We start from the raw sequence: 20580 nt of genomic DNA, 5'->3' as shown, positions 1-20580 counted from the left end.
TCTGCAAATTTACTGAGGGCACACTCAATCCCCTCATCCAGGTCATTGATAAAGATATTAAACAAGACTGGCCCTAGGACTGAGCCCTGGGGGACACCGCTTGTGACTGGCCACCAACTGGATTTAGCTCCATTCACCACGACTCTCTGGGCTCGGCCATCCAGCCAGTTTTTAACCCAGTGAAGAGTACATCCATCTAGGCCACGAACGGCCAGCTTCTCCAGGGGAATGCTATGGGAGGCTGTGTCGAAGGCTTTGCTGAAGTCCAGGTATACAACATCCACAGCCTTTCCCTCATCTACCAGGTGGGTCACCTGGTCGTAGAAGGAAATCAGGTTGGTTAGGCAAGACCTGCCTTTCATGAACCCATGCTGACTGGGCCTGATCCCCTGATTGTCCTCCATGTGCCTGGTGAGCACACTCAAGATGAGCCTCTCCATAATCTTCCCTGGTACTGAGGTCAGGCTGACAGGCCTGTAGTTCCCCGGATCCTCCTTCTGGCCCATCTTGCAGACAGGCATCACATTCGCTAACCTCCAGTCAACTGGGACCTCCCTGATTAGCCAGGACTGCTAATGATGGAAAGTGGTTTGGTGAGCATTTCTGCCACTCCCTCAGTACCCTTGGGTGGATCCCATCCAACCCCATAGCTGGTACCCAGAGAATTTTTTGTATTACAGATTTATTTTCCAGTTTGACTTTTTGCAGGGCAGGTGTGCCATGTGTTTGCTGCAAATGTATGCATGTTGTTTAATTTACTTTACAGTAGGAACAGAATGAATAGTCAAAGGATTTTTCCCAGATGGTTTTTGTGAACTCCTTTATCCCATTCATGTAAACACACAGCGTGTTCCGGTTTGCTGAGTTGTATATACACCCTATGACTTAGTACAAAGTCTGAATGTTTAGTTAGCCAGAAGATTGTTTCCATCCTGTGATTCATTAGGTCCCTATGGTACCCTCAACTTCCTTTATTTTGTACAATCACAAATTATATTAGTTTGTCTTATTTTGATAACCCCTCTAATTAATGTCCTGCACAGGAAACTTTATTACTGTTTTAAAACAGACTCATAAAACAAGGACTTTTCCCGTTACTAGGGTGGCATAAGTGACAGTTGCATACAACTTTGGGATGCAGACAGAACTGTGCTTCACACTGTTTATCAGTGGGCAATGTCTGTTAATAAACGAGCTGGTTTCAATTCTTTCTTTTTTAAAAGGAATGTCAGAAATTCTACAATTACGTATATAAAGGTTACAAGTCTAACAGTTCAAAAATGCAGTAAACAAACCTGGAACTGTATGATTTCAGACCAGCACAGAGGTTACATACATTAAAATGACGACTCCAGTTTGTGAATGAATAACAAGTGTGATTTGGGTTTAAAAAAAAACCAACCCTGTAGGAGCAGGCTGTAAAGAACCAAGGAAGCTCTATCCCTGTTACTGTTTAAATCCTTATTTCTTCCTACTCCTCTCTCCCATTGCTGTTGCTGTTTTCTCTCGATTGGCAAGTGAAGGTGAGTTTTCCCTCCTCCTTCTCGTTTTATTTTAAAGTGCAATGAAATGGTTAACAGCTGCAGGAATAAAGCTGGGAAGCAAAGGAAGCACACCACATTCATCCAGAAAAAGTACAGCCCTCTCAAAATATAAAATTCAGGCTGATCATGATTAAGTACCTACCATTTCGTATCAATAAACCTACCCTTACATTTGTCTCTGTTTTCACCATCCCTTTTCCTAGTTATGGCAAATGACTACCCAATCTTTATTTAAGTCCCTACTATAAAAAGCAATTTACTCCACAGGATGGATTTACTATGGACTTACTCAGGACTTGACATACTGCTGAATGTCTGCACCTCATTGTAAGTGTTCTACCTATGAATTACTGCCACAGTTTAAAATAATCTATGTATTCCAGTACAGATTATTCACCTGCTGACCCGTGTTCTGTGCTTTGGTTGAGACCAACAGACTGATTCTGAATTAGCTATATTATCTGTGTAAAAAACTATTAATTTTCAATAGTAATAAACCAGAAAAAATTAAATTATCTATGTGTAAATGCAGAGTGTTCATATATGCATATATGTAACAGGAGACCTAAATCATGCTCCTACAAAGGAAGCAAGAGTGGAATGTTAGTAGTATTAGGTAGCAGCGCAAGTTGTATGGAATTAAATTCTTCCATAAGAAGACAAAAGTAAATGATCAGAAAAATCCCAACAGACATCATGTACAACATGATTCTGGGCAACTGAAGTTCCTTTAAGTTCATACTACTGCAGTCTAAAAAAGCCATCTGAGTGGGTTTGACTGAAATCATTTGACATCAGTTGAAGAGATCAGAGTCCATCTTCTAGCAGACACACATTAGCTGACAAGGAGTAAAACCACAACTCTATTAACACAAATTCTATCATTCATTACAATCTCTGTGATGACTTATCACACTTTACAAAGAATTCCAGCAGAGAAAACATTTAAAGGATGCAGTCCAAGGCTGTGGCAATGAGCTGTGGCCTTCCCTCTGAGCTGCCAGTCTTTCATAGACATCTAAAGACACTTAGCAGTAGGTAGGGACTTTTGGGCTCCTCTGCTTATAAGCACATTTGCATTTTTTGTGTGCATATGTGTAATTTTTCATATTCCCTTGATGAACCCTTTACAACTGCTAAAATGTCATTCACTGGGGAAAACCAAATTTATTCTCTTCCCAGGCACCATTCGAATCTCAGAAACGGAACGTAAAGGACTGAAGTTCAGATCCAGTGCTAAATTGAGTAATCAAATTCTGTGAAAGCAGGCATCAGTACTACTACTACCATATTCAGCATGCCTAGAGAGTAAATCCCTGGTAGTTCACTCCGATAATAAATGCCCAGTTGATACATTCTAACAGTTGGACTTGATGATCTTAAAGGTCTTTTCCAACCTAAATGATTCTATGGTATTCTATGATACATTCCCAGCACAAGGAAGTAATTCCCAGACTTTTCGACTTAAGTAGTACATCATGATATTATTGTCCATTAGCCTTTGAACATGACATCTGAAGCACAAACATGGAGCTCAGGTGCTATCAAGAGAAGACACTACGAGATCTTTAGTTTTTAACATTAGTCTAATAATACTACATTTTTCTATGATCCAGCCCAGTATGACAAAATTCTGGACAAGACGAGGAGACTTTTCCTCTTTCTTAAATATTACATGAAACAATTTCCAGATGCTTTTACATGCATGTGTGCAAGACTTCAGCTATTTTGATGCCAAACCTCTCAACGTTAGTTTAATAACCAAGCAAAATTCCTATTCCATTTCTCTTAGTTACAACCTCTTTTTCTTGATAAAGTGCTGAATAATACTGATTTGTCTTAAAGCAGGATCTTTGAGTCCCCTTTCTAAGGGCCTGAATAGATATTAATAGATTATTATGGAAGATGATGCTTCAAAACCTTCTTACTGCACGCACAAATTGTATTGGATATAAGAATGAACTAAAAGAAGCCTTGTTCCATTTCAAATGGTAAGTAATTTAAAGGCTTGCCTCCTGATTAACATCTTTTTTCATTCACTGTTGGACCTTTTTTGTATGCACAATTTTCCTTGTAACAGACATCTACTTGTGCCTAACCATGAAGAACAGCATAGCCTTGATTGGAACCTTAGTCTTAGCACACATAAATAAATACAGTTTTAGGGGTAATATTAAGGCATCTATAAATACATATAGATCAGTTACTAAACAAACACTATCAGTCAACAGGAAAGTTGATTTTAAATTAAAACTTAAATTCATTGTCCTCTTCAAATACATTATGCTTGAGCAAAAAATGTACAGAACTTTCTCATTCTAGGGTGGGGGTTTGGGGGTTTTATATTGCCTGATATGCACATAACAAAACATTTATTGTAATTTCAATATGTGCAAAAAATTTCAAGCTCATGCTAGCATTCTGATACAAACCGGATGGAATCTCTCTCTCAGCTTTTATCCCTATCATCTTGATATTCAAACCCCAGCAAGCCGCCAAAGGACCCCTTTATTAGCCATCTGAGGAAATAAATTCCTCAAGAAATCCATCTCATCTAACTTGGAAACTTATTTTAGGATGATGTGAATCATCCTCTGGAGATGCTAATTTCCATCTATACACTGGTATGTATATACTATTAGCAGAATTTAACTTAATGTAAAGCAGTGCACACATTGTTCAAAACACACAAACAAAAAAAAATCGATCACAAAATGTGATGCAGACTTTAAAAAGTCTGTTTTTCAAGAATTTGACTTGCTAGTGCAGTCATCTGCTAGAGCAGCCGGGCCTCATGAAGTATATAGTGGTTTGAAGCAGTGACCATATAAATCTGTCCAAACCAGACCCTGATTTAACAGAGTTCAGATCAACTTTGAAAATAGGAAGCTGGAACTATAAACCTCCGAGATATCAAAAGTCAACCAATCAAAGGTAATCACGCTGGGAACTTATTTTTTAATTCAGAAGCTCAAACCTGGAAATAATCAACAAGTATGAGCTCTTCCTACAAATGTTTACTATGGAAGATGTATGAAATGCGCCAGCTTTATTGCAGGCATAAAAGTAATTTGTACAGTTTAGCCTTATACATGTATTATGGATGGCAAAATGGAGATGGATTTTGAGAAGAAATCATTAAATTACATAATGAGAACTGTGTAGTCCATTAACATGAGTAATACAACAAAACCCAGGTAGTGAGCAATAAATTCACAACTGCAGTCAGCTTCAATTATAAAAAGAGCTTTTTTCCTAGTGCTGGATATATACCCCCAGGAACACCTACATCTAGAGTGAAAATTTAATATAAACACATAATAACAGCTCAATAAGGATGTGCAGTTATTAAGGATGACAAATGTGCAAAAATCCCTATCAGAAGTCCGGAGCATGTAAAAAGCTCCTGATTTAAGAGTTCCGGCATGTGGATGTCAGAGGTCAAAGCAATGAGCTATTAAAGATACTTTCACTTCCTCAGAAATCAAGGGCTGTCTCGGGCTCCGAGGGGAAAGGTTAGAAAAGCTGTTTATCTGCCACTCCGTTCCCATTCTTCCTTCTGTCAGGAAATCGTACATGCTCCTACGCCCCACGCAGGGTTAACCCCGGGTCACGGCCATTCCCCAAGTAAGTGCCCGGCTTTGATTTAAGTGCAAAGACCACATGGCTGCAGGTTGCATTGGCTCCAAGCGCAGGTCCTGATGTAAAGCTCTGCTCTGCTAAGCTTCGGTGGGATGTAAAACACAGCCTCTTCACCACATTATTGCTAAAGGAAGAGCGAAGCCGCAGCCATCGGTTTGCATAAATTAAAGGGGGTCATTCATAAAAAAGAAAATGTTCTTTTGTAGCAGTCAAAGCTAGAATAAGAATTACAAATACATGCTCGGAGCAGCATGTTTAATCAGTGGGAAACCTCTGGAGAAGGGAGAGAGGTTGTCCCCTCCCCAGGAGCTATAGGGCACGGTCGGGACAGACCGAGAGGAGCATAATAAACAAAGAAGCACAAAGATTCCAGGGGATTGCAGAGACAGGGATACACCGCCAGGCTCCAGAGCTATGAGCAGAAAGAAACTACCTGGAGCTGGAAGGGTCCCCAAAGCATTTGCTGCGATTTGGGAAGCCACCGAACGGTTGCTGGATTAAGTGCAAAGCTAAAGGAAAGCACCTGCCTGCAGGCAAACAGTGGGCAGCTGGAGGTTTATTTATATTATATTTTTATTTAAAAGTATTTTACATATAATACATAAATATTAAATATATAAAGTTTATATAAAATATAAATATATATCTCATACATGCATACACATATATATATTTATAATAGGTGGTCTGTCCCATTCTGAATTTTTTCAATTTACAAAAGTTTTTCATTCTAGCTAATGTAGTAACAGAACTGAAAAACCCTTCTGATTGCTGAAAGGGCTCGTTATAGAGAAAAGACCTAGGAACTTCCAGCTCAAAGCTCTTGCTGATCCAGGGACTCGTAATATGTAAATATTAGTTACAATATGTATTAGTGTTATTTATACAGATTAGTTCCATATCATGTGCATACCCCTACATGCTGGTGATTTCATTTGAAGAATCACTATAATAAGAAAAAAGCATTTGTTATGCGTCCCAAGCTACAGGTGACATGTAAGAGTGTACCTTTGTGTACCAAATGTCAGATGGCGGAGTCGTGCCGCAGTGTAAAATACCATCATTGATTTCTTAAGAGGTGGTGTTTGAACCTTAATTAAAAACTATGGAGAGGTTCAAATTTAGAGCAGCTTCTGACAAACGAGACTCAAAACAGCCTTATTTGTATAGCACTTTCGCCGGCTTTCAATAAGGAAAAATATTTGGTATTTCTCCATTACTTTTTGTCAGAAATCAAAGCATCAAATCGTCAGAATATTAGAACATAAATATTAAGCAATTAATGCATTAATACAAATACTAGAACAGAAAAAAAAAATAGCAATGAAGTCTTCAGATGACTAGCCAGGTTTTTCTTTTTAATAAAAAAATGTATCAGCTTTATTCCCAAGGTTAGGTGGGGCGGCAGATATCACACAAACGCAGTATATAACCATAAGCCTAACGGTAGCTTCTACAGATTCTCAAGGAGAGAACATCACCCTCAGTTTCTGTGTTTGATTTGTTTCTAAAACCAGAACGTTCTGTTATTCATCATTTGATCGTGAAAATTTCATGCTGTTTCAAGGAGTTTTAAAGTGAAAATTATTTTATAAGCTATTTTCTTACCAAATTTATCAGCTGCGTGTGGACGATGTCTTCCACCAGTATTACAGTTTCATGGAGTGGCCTGCGAGCATCTCCTAAGGAAATCCTGAAACAAAGAGGTTTATTGCAAGCTTATGAAAATGCGTTAAAAAGAAACAAAGTAGGTGCTCTCTAGAAAAATTAAAAGAAAAAAATATTAGTAATAACAACAAGCTTAATACACCTGTAGGTACAGAAACGGATCACTCAGCGTGGTGCAAGAAATATAAACCAAATTAATCCGGTTAAAAAAATAAGAGAGTTGCAAGAATGTACACTAAAGAACATGGTGAGAAAAATTTAAAAATTGAGGAAACAGAGGAAAATCCAGTTTGTAGGAACATTTGAAAAACAGAATAAAAAAAAGAGGAAAGCTGTAGCATGTGCACTACTCGGAGTAATTCTGTATTTGCAGCCCTCTTCGCTTACAAAATTACCAAATAATTATTTTAAAATGTAAAGTTCTAACAGGTATTTTATCTCAAATCTAAATGCTAGTGCTAACATACGGAAGGAACTACCATGAATTAAAGGTAAACATTTTTATACATAATCATACGAGAAGCTCTTGAAGTCTACACTGCAAGATTAAATGACAAGAGATCATAAAGAGATCATAGAATCATAGAATCGCTTTGGTTGGAAAAGACCTTTAAGATCATCGAGTCCAACCTTTAACCTAACCCTGCCATCCCACCACTAAACCATGTCCCTAAGCACCTCATCTATCCTTCTTTTAAATCCCTCCAAGGATGGGGACTCTACCACCTCCCTGGGCAGCCCATTCCAGAGCCTGACAACCCTTTCAGTGAAGAAGTTTTTCCTAATATCTAACCTAAACCTGCCCTGGCGCAGCTTCAAACCATTCCCCCTCGTCCTATCATCTGTTACCAGGGAGAAGAGGCCGACCCCCACCTCCCTACAGCCTCCTTTCAGGTAGCTGTAGAGGGCAATCAGGTCTCCCCTCAGCCTCCTCTTCTCCAGACTAAACAACCCCAGTTCCCTCAGCCGTTCCTCGTATGACAGATGATAGTGTTCATATGGTATTGCAAACGGAAGTCAAAAGCCACTCTAACAAGCATCGTGAAATGAGAAATTGTGACAACGGGCTTTTTGCAAGGCTTTATCTTCCCTAAGAAACACCATAAGTTGCTCGACACCTGTCTTAACTGCTAGTCATTCAGCTAAAGCTGGGATTGCTCCTCGGATCCTGATCTAGTTAGCAGTGTTCCTGCTCACTGCAGGGGCGTTGGACTAGATGACGTCTAGGGTTCCCTTCCAACCCAAAACATTCTATGATTCTATGGGCAGTGGCCGTCACCAGCCCCTTAAAAGAGGCTGTAGATGCTCCAGAAAATCTGAACGTTAGACCTTCAGTTTGTAGCACCTCTGACCCACCGCAGAGCCTCAGCATTTCCCATACAACGCCCCCAAAGCCCTGTGAAACTATTCATCTGAAATTGGGATGGTGTGCTTCAGCTCCAGATCCAGGCAGAGTACAGGGGTACCTAATTTGAGACATCTAAAGAGATCCAGGTGGGGCTGACAGATTTTTTCACTTGTTGGTAGCTGCAGTGTTTCAGAGAGGCAGTTGAAGACCCAGTGAAGGTCTTTTAGTGCCCAAAATGACTGTAGGTTGCAACCAAACTCCACTACTAATCAGTCCAGCTCAGTGCACCTAGAGAGCTTCGGTCCTCCATAAGCTCCACCTTCATCTGGGCGGTTGAACGGCAGTCCAGTGAAAGGAAAAGGTCTCTACTCTACGCAGCTTCCCTTCATCGCATAAAGTGCAAAAAGATGCCATTTTCTTTCGTTGACTACTGTCCTTTGCTTCTGAAACCTACATTTTCAGTTCAGTCCCACGTAGCAGAAATGGCATATTCAAGGATTCTAGCTATGGTTCCTGTTTTTTATATATATATATATATATTTATGTGTATGTGTGTGTGTATAAACCCTTCACAAATTTCTCTGTGCTACACACAACTTTGAAACAATTTCTTAATGTATCAACCACCCTGCCTATTCAGGAAGGATGCTATATATGAGTAACACTGGTTCTGCCTATTCACTCAGTCATTTGTGTAAGCAATAAAGGATTCAAGGACATCAAAATCCTTCATTTTCTCTTATCTAAATTCTTTTCATTACATAAAAAAGATGGGAACCTTTTTTCCCATGTTATGATTAACAGGACGAAGAACTGACTCAAGCATTCTCATTGTCAAGCACTGGAAGGGGCTGCCCAGGGAAGTGGTGGAGTCCCCATCCCTGGAGGTATTTAAAAGCCGGGCAGATGAGGTGCTTAGGGACAGGGTTTAGGGGTGGGATGGCAGGGGTAGGGTAACGGTTGGACTTGATGAACATAAAGGTCTTTTCCAACTTAAACGATTCTATGGTATGCATAAAATTTTGTCCTGTCACCTATGCATGAAGGATCAGAGAAACGTGACTGTGATGAGATAAAGTGATAAGAGAGCTCTGGAAAAACGGGGTACTCCTCTTGCCACTTCAGTTGCGTCATATATCCATACCTCTCTCCCTCTGTGACAGCAAAATCCCTTGCTTTTGCAGAACTGCGGCAAACAAAAATCAGCCAGAGTCATGGATAAATTACTTCAAGCAATTTGCTCAGCTGACTTCCCACATGACCTATAGGTAGTGCAAGGCTGGTAGACAACTATCGTCTACAAATGCTTGGACACCTGCACCTCACAGCTTTCATGACAGTTGAATCTCTCAATAATCAGAACTACCTAGCTCAGGTCTAGTATCTGGCATTTGCACTCCAGCAACCTAAAGCAGGCACAATATTTTTGAAATAAAATTATCCATCAGTGGAAGTCTCATGAAATCAAAGGCACTCATAAAATCAGAGTCATGAACCATTCTAAAGGTTTACTGGTTCCTCTACTCTTGGTCCCTCTGTATCTGACTTTTGACTATATGATTTTTAAAACGTAAAGATGTTAATTCCAAAATGGTCTCAATGGGGCCCAACATTGGCTCACTGAAAATATCTTATTGTTACACATATATAAAAATAAAAAAAATGCTATCCCAGTCGTACATCATTACAATGAAAGACAACTCACTATGCTTTCAAATATTTCCTCAGGGTGTTTCTAAAGAAAAAACTTCTCCTCTTAAACCTGAGGAAAACACTTTTCTTATTTTAAAATAAGAAAAAAAGGTATAGTAAACATATTCACTGTAAATGAAATAGCACAGGCTAAAAATAACATGACAGTTTCTTATAAAAATAGTGAAAAATTACTTATAAGCAAGATTCAAATCTTCATAGGTGAATATATCAATTGTTTCCTTAGAAAAGCATTCCTCTATTCTGCAATAAAATACAGTATTTTACCTATAAACAACTGAAGAGTTATAGAGTAGGGGGAGCTCTCCATTATCTAATAATGAAATTGTATCCAGTATTCTTCAAACAGCATTTGAAATTCTGATAGGAGATTTCAGCTTGATACCTGCAAGAGCACAGCAAGAACTACTCGGGCAACATCTGAGCCTAACCCATGGTAGTCATAGCACGAGGACATTACACTTCATATTTGTTCCCTGTCATTTGCCTCTGTTGTTGAGACCATCAGCACCTTAAAGAGATGGTCGTGTTTTATAATGTCTTGTACAACGTCTCTAAAATGAGCACATTGAGCACTCAGATAATTTTTTCTCTGCTATGCTGGAGTGCACATGCCCGTGAATTAGAATGTCAGATATTTCCTAGGACTATAAGCACAGCAAACAATCCAGATCCTCTTAAATAATTTATAAACTGCAAATACCTGGGTATTATCTAGGAAATACATACAAAAATAGAAATATTTAATTACACGGGAATGTAAAATAGTATTTAAAAACATCACAGATTTTAAAACAAGTGCTCATATAGAAAAAAAAAAAAAGAAATACTTAAGTTTTATCCTAAGTAAGGTGCATGTGTAAATTAACAGCAAAATTTAGCTTTATTTCCTAATCACACATGGTATATAAAACCAAACAGAATTCAGTTATCACAACCATAATATGTTTTTCATTCTTACTTACTGGCCTTTTAATATTTAAAAGTAATTTTTCTCTCTTTCTAAGACTCAAAATGCAAACTAAGACACCTATGTAAGAGAGTAGTAAATGCCTGGGTGCCAGCCTTATCATCTTGAACGTAAATGCATTTTGTTCACAGTTTCATTACCAAGCATTCCACGTATACAAATGAAAGATTTTTGGTTTTCTTTTCCAAAAACAACAAAGAGCAAGAACAAAGCTCTGGTTTTGAGGCAGGATGCTGCCTCTGTGTTGAGATGCCTCCCTGTCTGAGTCTAGAAATCTCTCTCACGAGTAACTATCAGCTCCTGAAACGGCACGAGAAGTAGAAGAGATGCAATCAAGATGCAGCACATTGATCCGAGAGGAGACAAATACCAAATCTCTTCGCTCCACTCTGATGCAAAAGGGTAAGTTGATGCTGAAAGGTGAAGGAGGGAGATGCAAAATCAACGGCGCTACTTGATTACACAGAAAATCAAGTTCCAGGTGCACCTACTTTCTTCCTCTCTCGCTTACGCTCTTCACAAGCTATTTCTATCTCAGTTTGCCCTCACTCTTTTCCCACGTAATTGCTGCCAACTTCTTTCCCACACACAGAAAACTAGATACTGGCATGGTGGTTTCAGCAAAAAGTAAAAACCACCACACCTACCCACAGCTGCTTCCTTTTCCTTTGCAATGGATACAGGATTTTTTAGACACTAAAAAAAATGTAAAGCTTCAATACTTGTTTATCGTATTTGTAAAGCATTTGGTAAGTTTCTCGACGTCAGGTCTAGATTCTAACACGCTTTTAGCATAATATTCTTTAAGATATCAAATACAACCATTTTTAGCCCTGTCTGCTACCAGAGACAATAATTACAAATGCACAAGCAGCTAAAGTTTTCTTCTTCACTTTTGCCATTGTACTTCTCCATAGCAGAATAAACAGTACCCTAGGAGTCAAGGGGCTCAGATTTTTGCCGAGTTGCAGAATAGAGGTAGGTTAAGAACCAAAAAAAAACCCCAAAAAAAAAAAAAAAAAAAAAGGAAACCCAAATTTGGTGCCCCTGCTTCTGGGAACTGAAACTGAACTTGGATGTTTTAATATAACTTACGAATTTCATTTCACGTGTGCTTTGCTTTTAACGGTTCATTAGAGAGTCTTTGAAAGAACCTTCCATTTGCTAGAAGTATAAATAAGTCTCCTTATGAAACATATAAAAATTCTGTTGAAAACAGAAGAGCTGTTTCCCCCCAGGTAAATACTGAAGAGGAAATATATCAAAATCTATCATTAGTAGTGCATCAAAACAGTAAAACGATATGGAAGACTGTCCTGATAATAGAAGCATCTTCCCATTAGACATGTCATACAATAACAAAGCCTTCTCAGAAGATCTAGTTTCAAAGGTTTCTCTGTTTTAAGGAAGCATTTTTACAAGGGGGTGATCAACTTACGCGGATTTTCACAGGATTAAAATAGTAGCACGGAGAAAGAAAAGACTGCTGCAGCTTTTTTATTGTTTACTTTTAGCTTCTATTTCTAATTTGTTTAAGTTCCTGTAACGATGTTTCCAGGCTCATCAAAAGGGGTAAATGTCCAAGCCACTAAATGCCTACATGAAGTATCATGGCATACTATGTGTAAACACACGTGCACATACTTGGCACATGCTAAGGCACGACAACTACTCAGGCTGTAGAGACCTACATTTGTAAGAACCTCAAAATCTTGGGCAGCTACAGAAATAGATAAAGCACTTTCTTTCTACATTTCTTGGGGTTTTAAATGCCTGCAAAAGGTATTGGGCCAGGCACAGCACAGGCTTGCTTCAGAAATGCCGATGCAGAGCTCTCCAGGTGGCCAGACCACCAGGAGAGTAGACTTGTGGAGAGAGAAAGCTGCTGCAATCTCCCATCCTCCACAGCCCTGAAAAGCTGTCCCGGCCAGAAAGGAAGTATAACCAGGGTGGCTGGGAGTGCACTAAGCTAGAATAAATACTTTCCCTTACTGGGGCTTCTATTGAGTTCATACCATAACAAAGCTGCCCCAACTCATGTGGAATTTACCACCTTGAATAAATTTGATGAATCTAGCCTAGGAAAAGTATAAAAGCAGTGAGGTAGACTGGTGGGAAATATGCGTATTTTTTTTCTTTTCTAGAAATCCCTAACAATTTTCCTTTTCTGTTTCTACATGAAGGATTTGCAGCAGCACAAATGGGACCTCCAGACTTGAGGGGGTTTTAATGCATCTGAAGACCTCACATAGGGCAAGTAGATACTTCTGTCTTCAGCACAAAGATATTTATTTGGTCCTTTCCTACAACTGGAATGAAACTGTGGGTCACAGGGGTCCATGTGCCTGCAGTGCCAGCAACAGGAGAGACCTGAGCGGGTGTATGTTGTGTATGTGGGAGTGTAGCCAGTGGGTAGGCTAAGAAGTTTGGGATCCATGTCTCAAAGTGGCCATAAATCTGGGCTAGATACTGGAGAGACCAGAGGGTCTGCGAGTTGGCTACTGGAGAAACCAGGAGGACCACACCAGCTGTGGGGCTTGGGGGTTGCTCGAGAGACCCATTTGTGTGTGTGTCTCTGCACATGAGGATTGAGACTTTCCAGCACTGAATGACTGAGCTTGAGTCTCCTGGATCCAGCAATTTCTAACTTAGGACATGTGTTGAAGTATCAGACTCAAGACTAGGCGTGTCCGTGAGGGCGAGTACTTGCACATGGAGGAACACACACAAAAGTATACTGAGAAGATCCAAAAGAAATCAAAGGAGCTTGGAAGTCATTCAGCCAACACCTAATGGGAACCTAGAGACTAGACTTAACTCACATGTAGACAACTACTTGCTGACATCTGAACCTGGATGTCTGTACCAGCAAGCTGACTCCCACCCCGCATTTTTATCTGACAAACCAAGAGGATATGATCAAGATATAATTGCTCACCACATACAGAACCAGCTAATTCACTGCTACAAATTTAAAAGGCAAGGATCACATAAAATCACAGAGGAAAAATCAACTACTAGATGTAATGGTTGGACTTGATGGTCTTAAAGGTCTTTTCCAACCTAAACAATTCTATGATTCTGTGTATTTGGACTCAATGATATCTGGGCTCACATCTCTTCAGGACTGTAAGAATACACAGTAAATTTCTTTTCTTTCAGCTGTTTGGCTGTTGGACTGCATTTGGAATATGCAACATATTAATTCTCAGAGACTTTTCCATACTATAAGCAAGTGTCCCCTAAATATATGAATTATTTGAGACCTGACAGCCAGGTGGTGATAAAGAAAATCAGTTTTATGGTACTGAGCACAAGAAAATCCAGAAACTCAAAAACCAGAAGGACAAGCGCTGCAAATAGCTAAAAATAAATAACAACATACTTTGGCAAATCAGTAATACAATACATTGAAGTAATTCAGCTCGGTGATGCAAGAGGCTGACTTTGAAGACAAAGACAAAAATACTGAGATCTGGTCCCTTTGATGACAGAAAATTGGGAAAATAAAGGTTTCTTTCTGATGAGCATGGGAATGAGCCTGCCATTGCAATAGATGTGTCAGAGAAAATAAGATAAGGATAGTACCTTTTTAAAGTCTCAAAAGCTAAAGCTAGCTTTTCTCTCTCTGTTTTGTTTGCCACAGCTGCTGCTGAACAAATTAGGCAGAAGTAGATTCTGAAAGGAAAGAGATGACTACAAGAAAGCCAATGGCACCCTGGGGTGCATTAAGAGGAGCGTGGCCAGCAGGGCGAGGGAGGTTCTCCTCCCCCTCTGCTCTGCCCTGGTGAGACCCCACCTGGAGTACTGTGTCCAGTTCTGGGCTCCCCAGTTCAAGAAAGATGAGGAACTCCTGGAGAGAGTTCAGAGGAGAGCAACAAAGATGATCAGGGGACTGGAGCATCTCCCCTATGAGGAAAGGCTGAGGGAGCTGGGCTTGTTTAGCCTGAAGAGGAGAAGGCTGAGAGGGGATCTCATTAATACTTACAAATATCTTAAGGGTGGATGTCACGAGGATGGAGTCAGACTCTTCTCAGTGGTGCCCAGCGACAGGACAAGGGGCAATGGGTACAAACTGAAACATAAGAGGTTTCAGCTGAACATGAGGAAGAACTTCTTTACTTTGAGGGTGACAGAGCCCCAGCCCAGGCTGCCCAGGGGGCCTGTGGAGTCTCCTTCTCTGGAGATATTCAAAGCACACCTGGATGATGTCCTGTGCCCCTTGCGCTGGGTGAGCCTGCTTGAGCAGGGGGGTTGGACTGGATGACCTCCAGAGGTCCCTTCCAACCCCTGCCAGTCTGGGATTCTGTGATTCTGTGACTAGTGCAAACCAGAAAATTTATTAGAGGAGTCCGCACAGGACACATTTTATGGAGAGTGGAAGAGGAGAAAGAGAAAAATTTAGGAGGAAGAAATTGCCCAAAGTAAAAGGATGACTGCAACAGGGGAAAGAGGTATAAACAACGAGGTCTCAAAATTATTTCTATTTTATGTTAAGATACATTATACCAGAGAGAGGTGATGTGACAGATTGTTGTTTTGTAGACATTGTTCCTCCTAATGCTCTCAATGAACTTGGCAACGGGACATTAATTTAAAAATTAAATAATCTTGCTTGCTTATTGCCTTAGTTTAATGAATAAGGGAACAACTTAAAGCATTGAGTTACGTTAACTAACCGGCACGTCCTAGCAGCACTACCTGAAAAAGCAATGGAATTTTTATTGCTATTTATATGTTTATCTGCTCATCAGGTAACTTTGACTAAAGCCAATTTAAAAAGAAAAGATAATCATAATTCTAATCAGAGTTCATCATTAATATATTTATCTGCTTGGATTAATGAAACCAAGTTTACATAGGCTTCATGCATCACACTGAACATAGTTCTTTACCAGGATTTAGTGCAAGTATGAGAGACATAAAGTCAAACTGCAAGTTGTAGCTGTGTTAGCTTTTTCTTTAAAGTTTAGAAAAATCATGTTCAAATTACAATTAAAACAAGCATTCAAAACCTGCAGAAATTTTAACACAGAAATTACAAAAATTGGTGTTATTTTCCTAATTTTTTCTGCCAAGACCCTCAGTGGCTAAACTTGGAAGAAAATACTAGCATTTTGCAAGAAGCAATTCTTGGAGATTCAGATCATCTTCTGCTGTTTGGTACATCAGTAATTGCCCAACAGTGGTTTTAAAAAGCTTGTGTGGCAACTTCTAAATAACCTACCTGCACTTTACAGCGTCAAGGATCGAGGGCTCCTTAACTCCAATTGCTGTGCATAGGTTACAGCCCCACTGAGCAGATCACCCACTCGGGGCAAGACCAAGGCAAACCACACTGCATGTACTAAGATGTGTTTGGGAGAATTAGACCAAGCAGTCATTTGGTCTATCAGGAGAAAGCGATCAAATGGGAAAGTTCATTTCTTCATGACTTTGGACTTGTTAGGAGTGTTTACCACTGTCCTAACTGAATCTGCTCTCCGCACTGAGGGGAGTTGTCCTAAATGGCCCCAAGTTGCACCAGGGCAGGTTAAGGTTGGAGATTAGGAAAAATTTTTTCACCGGAAGGGTTCTCAGGCACTGGAATGGGCTTCCCAAGGAAGCAGTCAAGTCCCCATCCCTGGGGGGATTTAAAAGCCAGGCAGACGAGGTGCTTAGGGACAGGGTTTAGTGGTGGCATGGCAGGGTTAGGTTAACAGTTGGACTTGATCTTAAAGGTCTTTTCCAACGTAAACAGTTCTACGATTCTATGAAATTCAAAGAGGAAACCAGAAATGCTGATTTAAGCAATATCACAGACTTCAGCTTGTGCAGTCCGTATGCTCTGTAATCAAGCAAGGTCTACACTAACATCGGCAAATACAGCTTCTCCCTAATACAGGGGTGGTGTAAACCTACAAAGAGGTTGCCCTAAGCTCATTACAGAAAAGTACTAATAAATTTAAGTGCCAAATTACATAAAGACAAAGCATACAGATTTTTTTACATCCTCACAGAAGTAACAGGTGAAAAAGTAGACTGTGGATATTTTGAGAGTCCAGTTTCCTCCAGGACGGCACCCTTCTTTGTGCTAACTTAAGAGCTGCAAGGACAAATAATGAGGTCCCCTAGTCTCAGTTGCACTGAGCTACTCCCTGTTACTCTGATCACTTTAGGATCCAACCACGCTATTGTAAAACCCCAAAAGAGATGAGTAGAACAGCCTCATTCTCTAATATGAAAACCCAAGAGCCTATGGTGAATCATGCTGCCTTTTAAAATGAACCTATCTAATCTACATGGTTAGTCTTAGATCCACAGTTAATGGAGAATACAACAGGGCCCACAATGCCCAATTCCAAGGAGTCCTCTCCAGAGGACACTGGAAACTATAAGGTGTATGTTCATCTACATATATTATATGTAAACTGCAGGACCTGGGAGCACTCCCCAGTGCTCAAATCTGGGTAACTCCTTCTGTCTATGACAAACTACATGGATTTGTTCTATCAACTACTGCAGAGTTTTACATTATTAAGCTCCCTAAGATATATCTCAGAACAATACATGCAAAAGCCTAAATTTCCTGTAGTTGATGGAGAGATGCGGATGCCTACATTTGGCACTACATTCAGTGCTTTAATTCCAGTCAAAATACTGCCTTTTTAACACCTTTGCCACTGACTGAAAATGGTCCCAACTGCTGACCCTGCATGTGTTTAAATAAGCATCATGGACACAAGACTATAACTTGCTCGTACATACACTGCTGCACTGACTAGACAATTTATATATCAAAGTAGATATATAGGTAGGTATATAGGTAACTGGCTATATAGTAATCAGTTAACTAAATAACAGTCAATAGGTTATTTTACATATGTAGTTGAGTTAATTGGTATTGACTTTAAAGTCTTTTCCATCACTGCTTCCTCTACCAGCTCTTTTCTGTCTATCCATCCCATCCCATCCCATCACCCCCAGGTAGTATTCCTGTATCTCTATAACTCTTGAAAGTGTTATTGATATCTTCTCTAACCCCTGAAGGGAGACGATGCACATTCCTTTCTTAGCCCTATATTTTGTTAGACAATTAATTAGTCACATTTTCTTGTCTAACAACTGAGGAACGGATCTCACTACCCTGACGATGTGAACAACATTAGCTCCCCGCTCTCCTACTTCTGTGAAGCCAAGAGAAGCTATAGGAAGTTACTAAAATTAATTACCATCTACTTATTCAGTGAGTGGAGACATCCTATTCACTTGTTTAAATACTATGATATTAGCTCTAAGAATTTGATTACTAAACTATTGAATCTTTACTAAAAGGAACTCAGCTTAAGGAAAACGCTTTTTCCAAAACACGCATGGCAGTGAGAACGGCAAGCACGGGAAGAAACAGAAATGTCAGCTACAAAATGATTTTTTTTTCAGTAGAAAATTAAGCCATGATGATGTCTGCAGATATTGGAAAAGCTTAAACAACAAGAAGAAAAATGACTACATAATACCATTTAATTATTCAGAAGTACATAGTGACAAGTAAAGGGATAAAATTTACAAAAGGATCATTTCAAGCAAATTAGAAGGAAAACATCTGAAAAAAAGAGCTAAACCCCTCCGTAACAATCTCAAAAGGAACAGAAGTTTCACTGTTGGAAACACTGACAACTAAGTGTTACCATGAACTGGGGGGTCTTTTGATGTTAAACAAGTACACAGAAAGAAATCTTGATCATGTGACTTAAAAGACTTAGCAATGAGATATGATCACCTTCTAAATTGGTGTCTCACCTGCAACTAACAGACGGCTGTTGGAACTCTGTATTTGGAGTCTGAAATAAGCTTCACTGATCCTTATAAATACTAAAATTCTAAAACCAGGAAAAGACTTCATCATTAATAACTATTTTGAGTTTATTGAAAACATATTAATGCTTACTTAATGGTCTTCGTTACAGATACTTCTCAATTACTATGGTGGTAAGCAAGATCTAAAGGCATCAGTCAAGTTCATGGCTCCACTGAGGTGAAATCTAAACAAGGAAAGACCTTTGTAAGAGCAACTTTGTTTACCTGAAAATGGAAATAGCTTGTTTACACCGTGAGCTTTTAAATGCTAAGGTCTGCCAGACAGCAGGATTAACAATGTCTAACATCTTGCCAAATGAAAAGTCCAATTATTCTCACATAAAGACAAACCCTGTCCTCAGTGACGCCAACATAAATAAAGAATAACACAAAATCCTCAGGGAATGAATTTCAGAGATGCCAAAGTCTCCCAGCTCCATGGGAAGTCACTCTGTCTTGACTCAATAAAGTGCTTTGTTTAAGCATGAACCTTCTGAATCTTGTTCTTAAGCTGATCTTGAACATTTTAATAATTTGTGAAAGCCACGGAATATCCTAAATTTTCCCTTTAGAAAGGGCAACTTTTGCTAATGTTTCTTTAAATACAGTATAATATATGCAGTGAGAAATTTGTATCCAATTTTTGCCTTAATAAATTTATATTCATACCTGGAAAATTACTGTCTTGTAGGACAGAAGGGGGGGGAAAAAAAGGGAAAAAAAGAAGATACCACCATACCACTGCTACTCCATGAATCATAGAACAGATGAGGTTGGAAGGGACATGGGGAGATAGATGCCTAGTCCAATTCCCCTCCTCAAATAAGTTTCCTCAGAGTTGTGTCCAGTTGGGTTTTGAGTACCTCCAAGGCTGGACACTCCACAACATCTCTGCACAGCCTGTTCCCACACGTTTGACCACCCTCACATTAAAAAAGTTTTTTCCTTATGTTTAAGTGGAATTTCCTGTATATCAATCTGTGCTCACTGCCTCTTTTCCTGTCACTGGACACCCCTGAAAAAAGCCTGTCTCTGCCTTCTTTACTCCCTCCCACCAGGTATTTATAGCCATTGATAAGATCTCCTCCAGCCTTCTTTTCTCCAGACTGAATTGTCCCAGCTCTCTCAAGCCTTTCCTTGTACAAGAGATGCTCCAGTCCCTTAATCGTCTTAGTGGCCCTTCACTGGCTTGCTCCAGCATGTCTATGTCTCTCTTGTACTGGGGAGTCCAGCAATGGGCGCAGCAATCCAGATGGGTCTCACCAGTGCTGAGCAGAGGGGAAGGATCACCTCCCTCACCTGCTGGCAATGCCCTGCCTAATGCAGCCCTGGATGCTGTGACAAGACCACATCGCTGGCCCATGTCCAACTTGGTGTCCACCAGGACCCCCCACAGCCTTCTCTGCAAACCTACTTTCCAGATGGTCAGCCTCCAGCCTGTTCTGGTGGCTGGGTTTATTACTCCCCAGGGGCAGGACTTGGAATTTCCCTTTGTGGAACCTCATGAGGTTCCTGTCAGCCCATTTCTCCAGCCTGTTGAGGTCCCTCTGAATATCAGCACACCCATCTGGTTTATCAGCCACTCCTCCTAGTTTTGTATCATCAACAAACTTGCTGTGGGTGCATTGTGTTCCATCATTCAGGTCACTAATGAAGACATAACCCAGTATTGACCCAAGGATCCACCCCTGGGGTACACCACCAGTAACTGGCTTCCAGATGGACCTCACGCTGCCAATATCAGCCCTTTGAACCCAGCCCTTCAGCCAGATTTCAGTCTGCCTCACTGTCCATCCATTTATCTACTTCATCAGCTTTTATATGAGGATGTTACAGGAGACAGTGTCAAAAGCCCTGCT

The 20580-nt window shown here is 40.0% G+C and overlaps 1 protein-coding gene across 1 annotated transcript in view; it reads right to left on the bottom strand.

Annotated features, from left to right (window-relative positions):
- SUPT3H (SPT3 homolog, SAGA and STAGA complex component) overlaps positions 1-20580 on the bottom strand; it is a 232164-nt gene that overhangs the window by 80337 nt on the left and 131247 nt on the right. Inside the window, exon 3 of the mRNA XM_035895129.1 lies at positions 6795-6879. Within this exon, the coding sequence (XP_035751022.1) occupies positions 6795-6879 (85 nt within the window). The remainder of the gene's footprint in view (positions 1-6794; positions 6880-20580) is intronic.

Source organism: Egretta garzetta, unplaced genomic scaffold, assembly GCF_000687185.1.
Source record: "Egretta garzetta isolate BGI_Z169 unplaced genomic scaffold, ASM68718v1 scaffold235, whole genome shotgun sequence".
Classification (NCBI taxonomy): Eukaryota; Metazoa; Chordata; class Aves; order Pelecaniformes; family Ardeidae; genus Egretta; species Egretta garzetta.
Note: the sequence above shows the minus strand (reverse complement) of the source record. Positions and strands in the feature narration are given on the sequence as shown.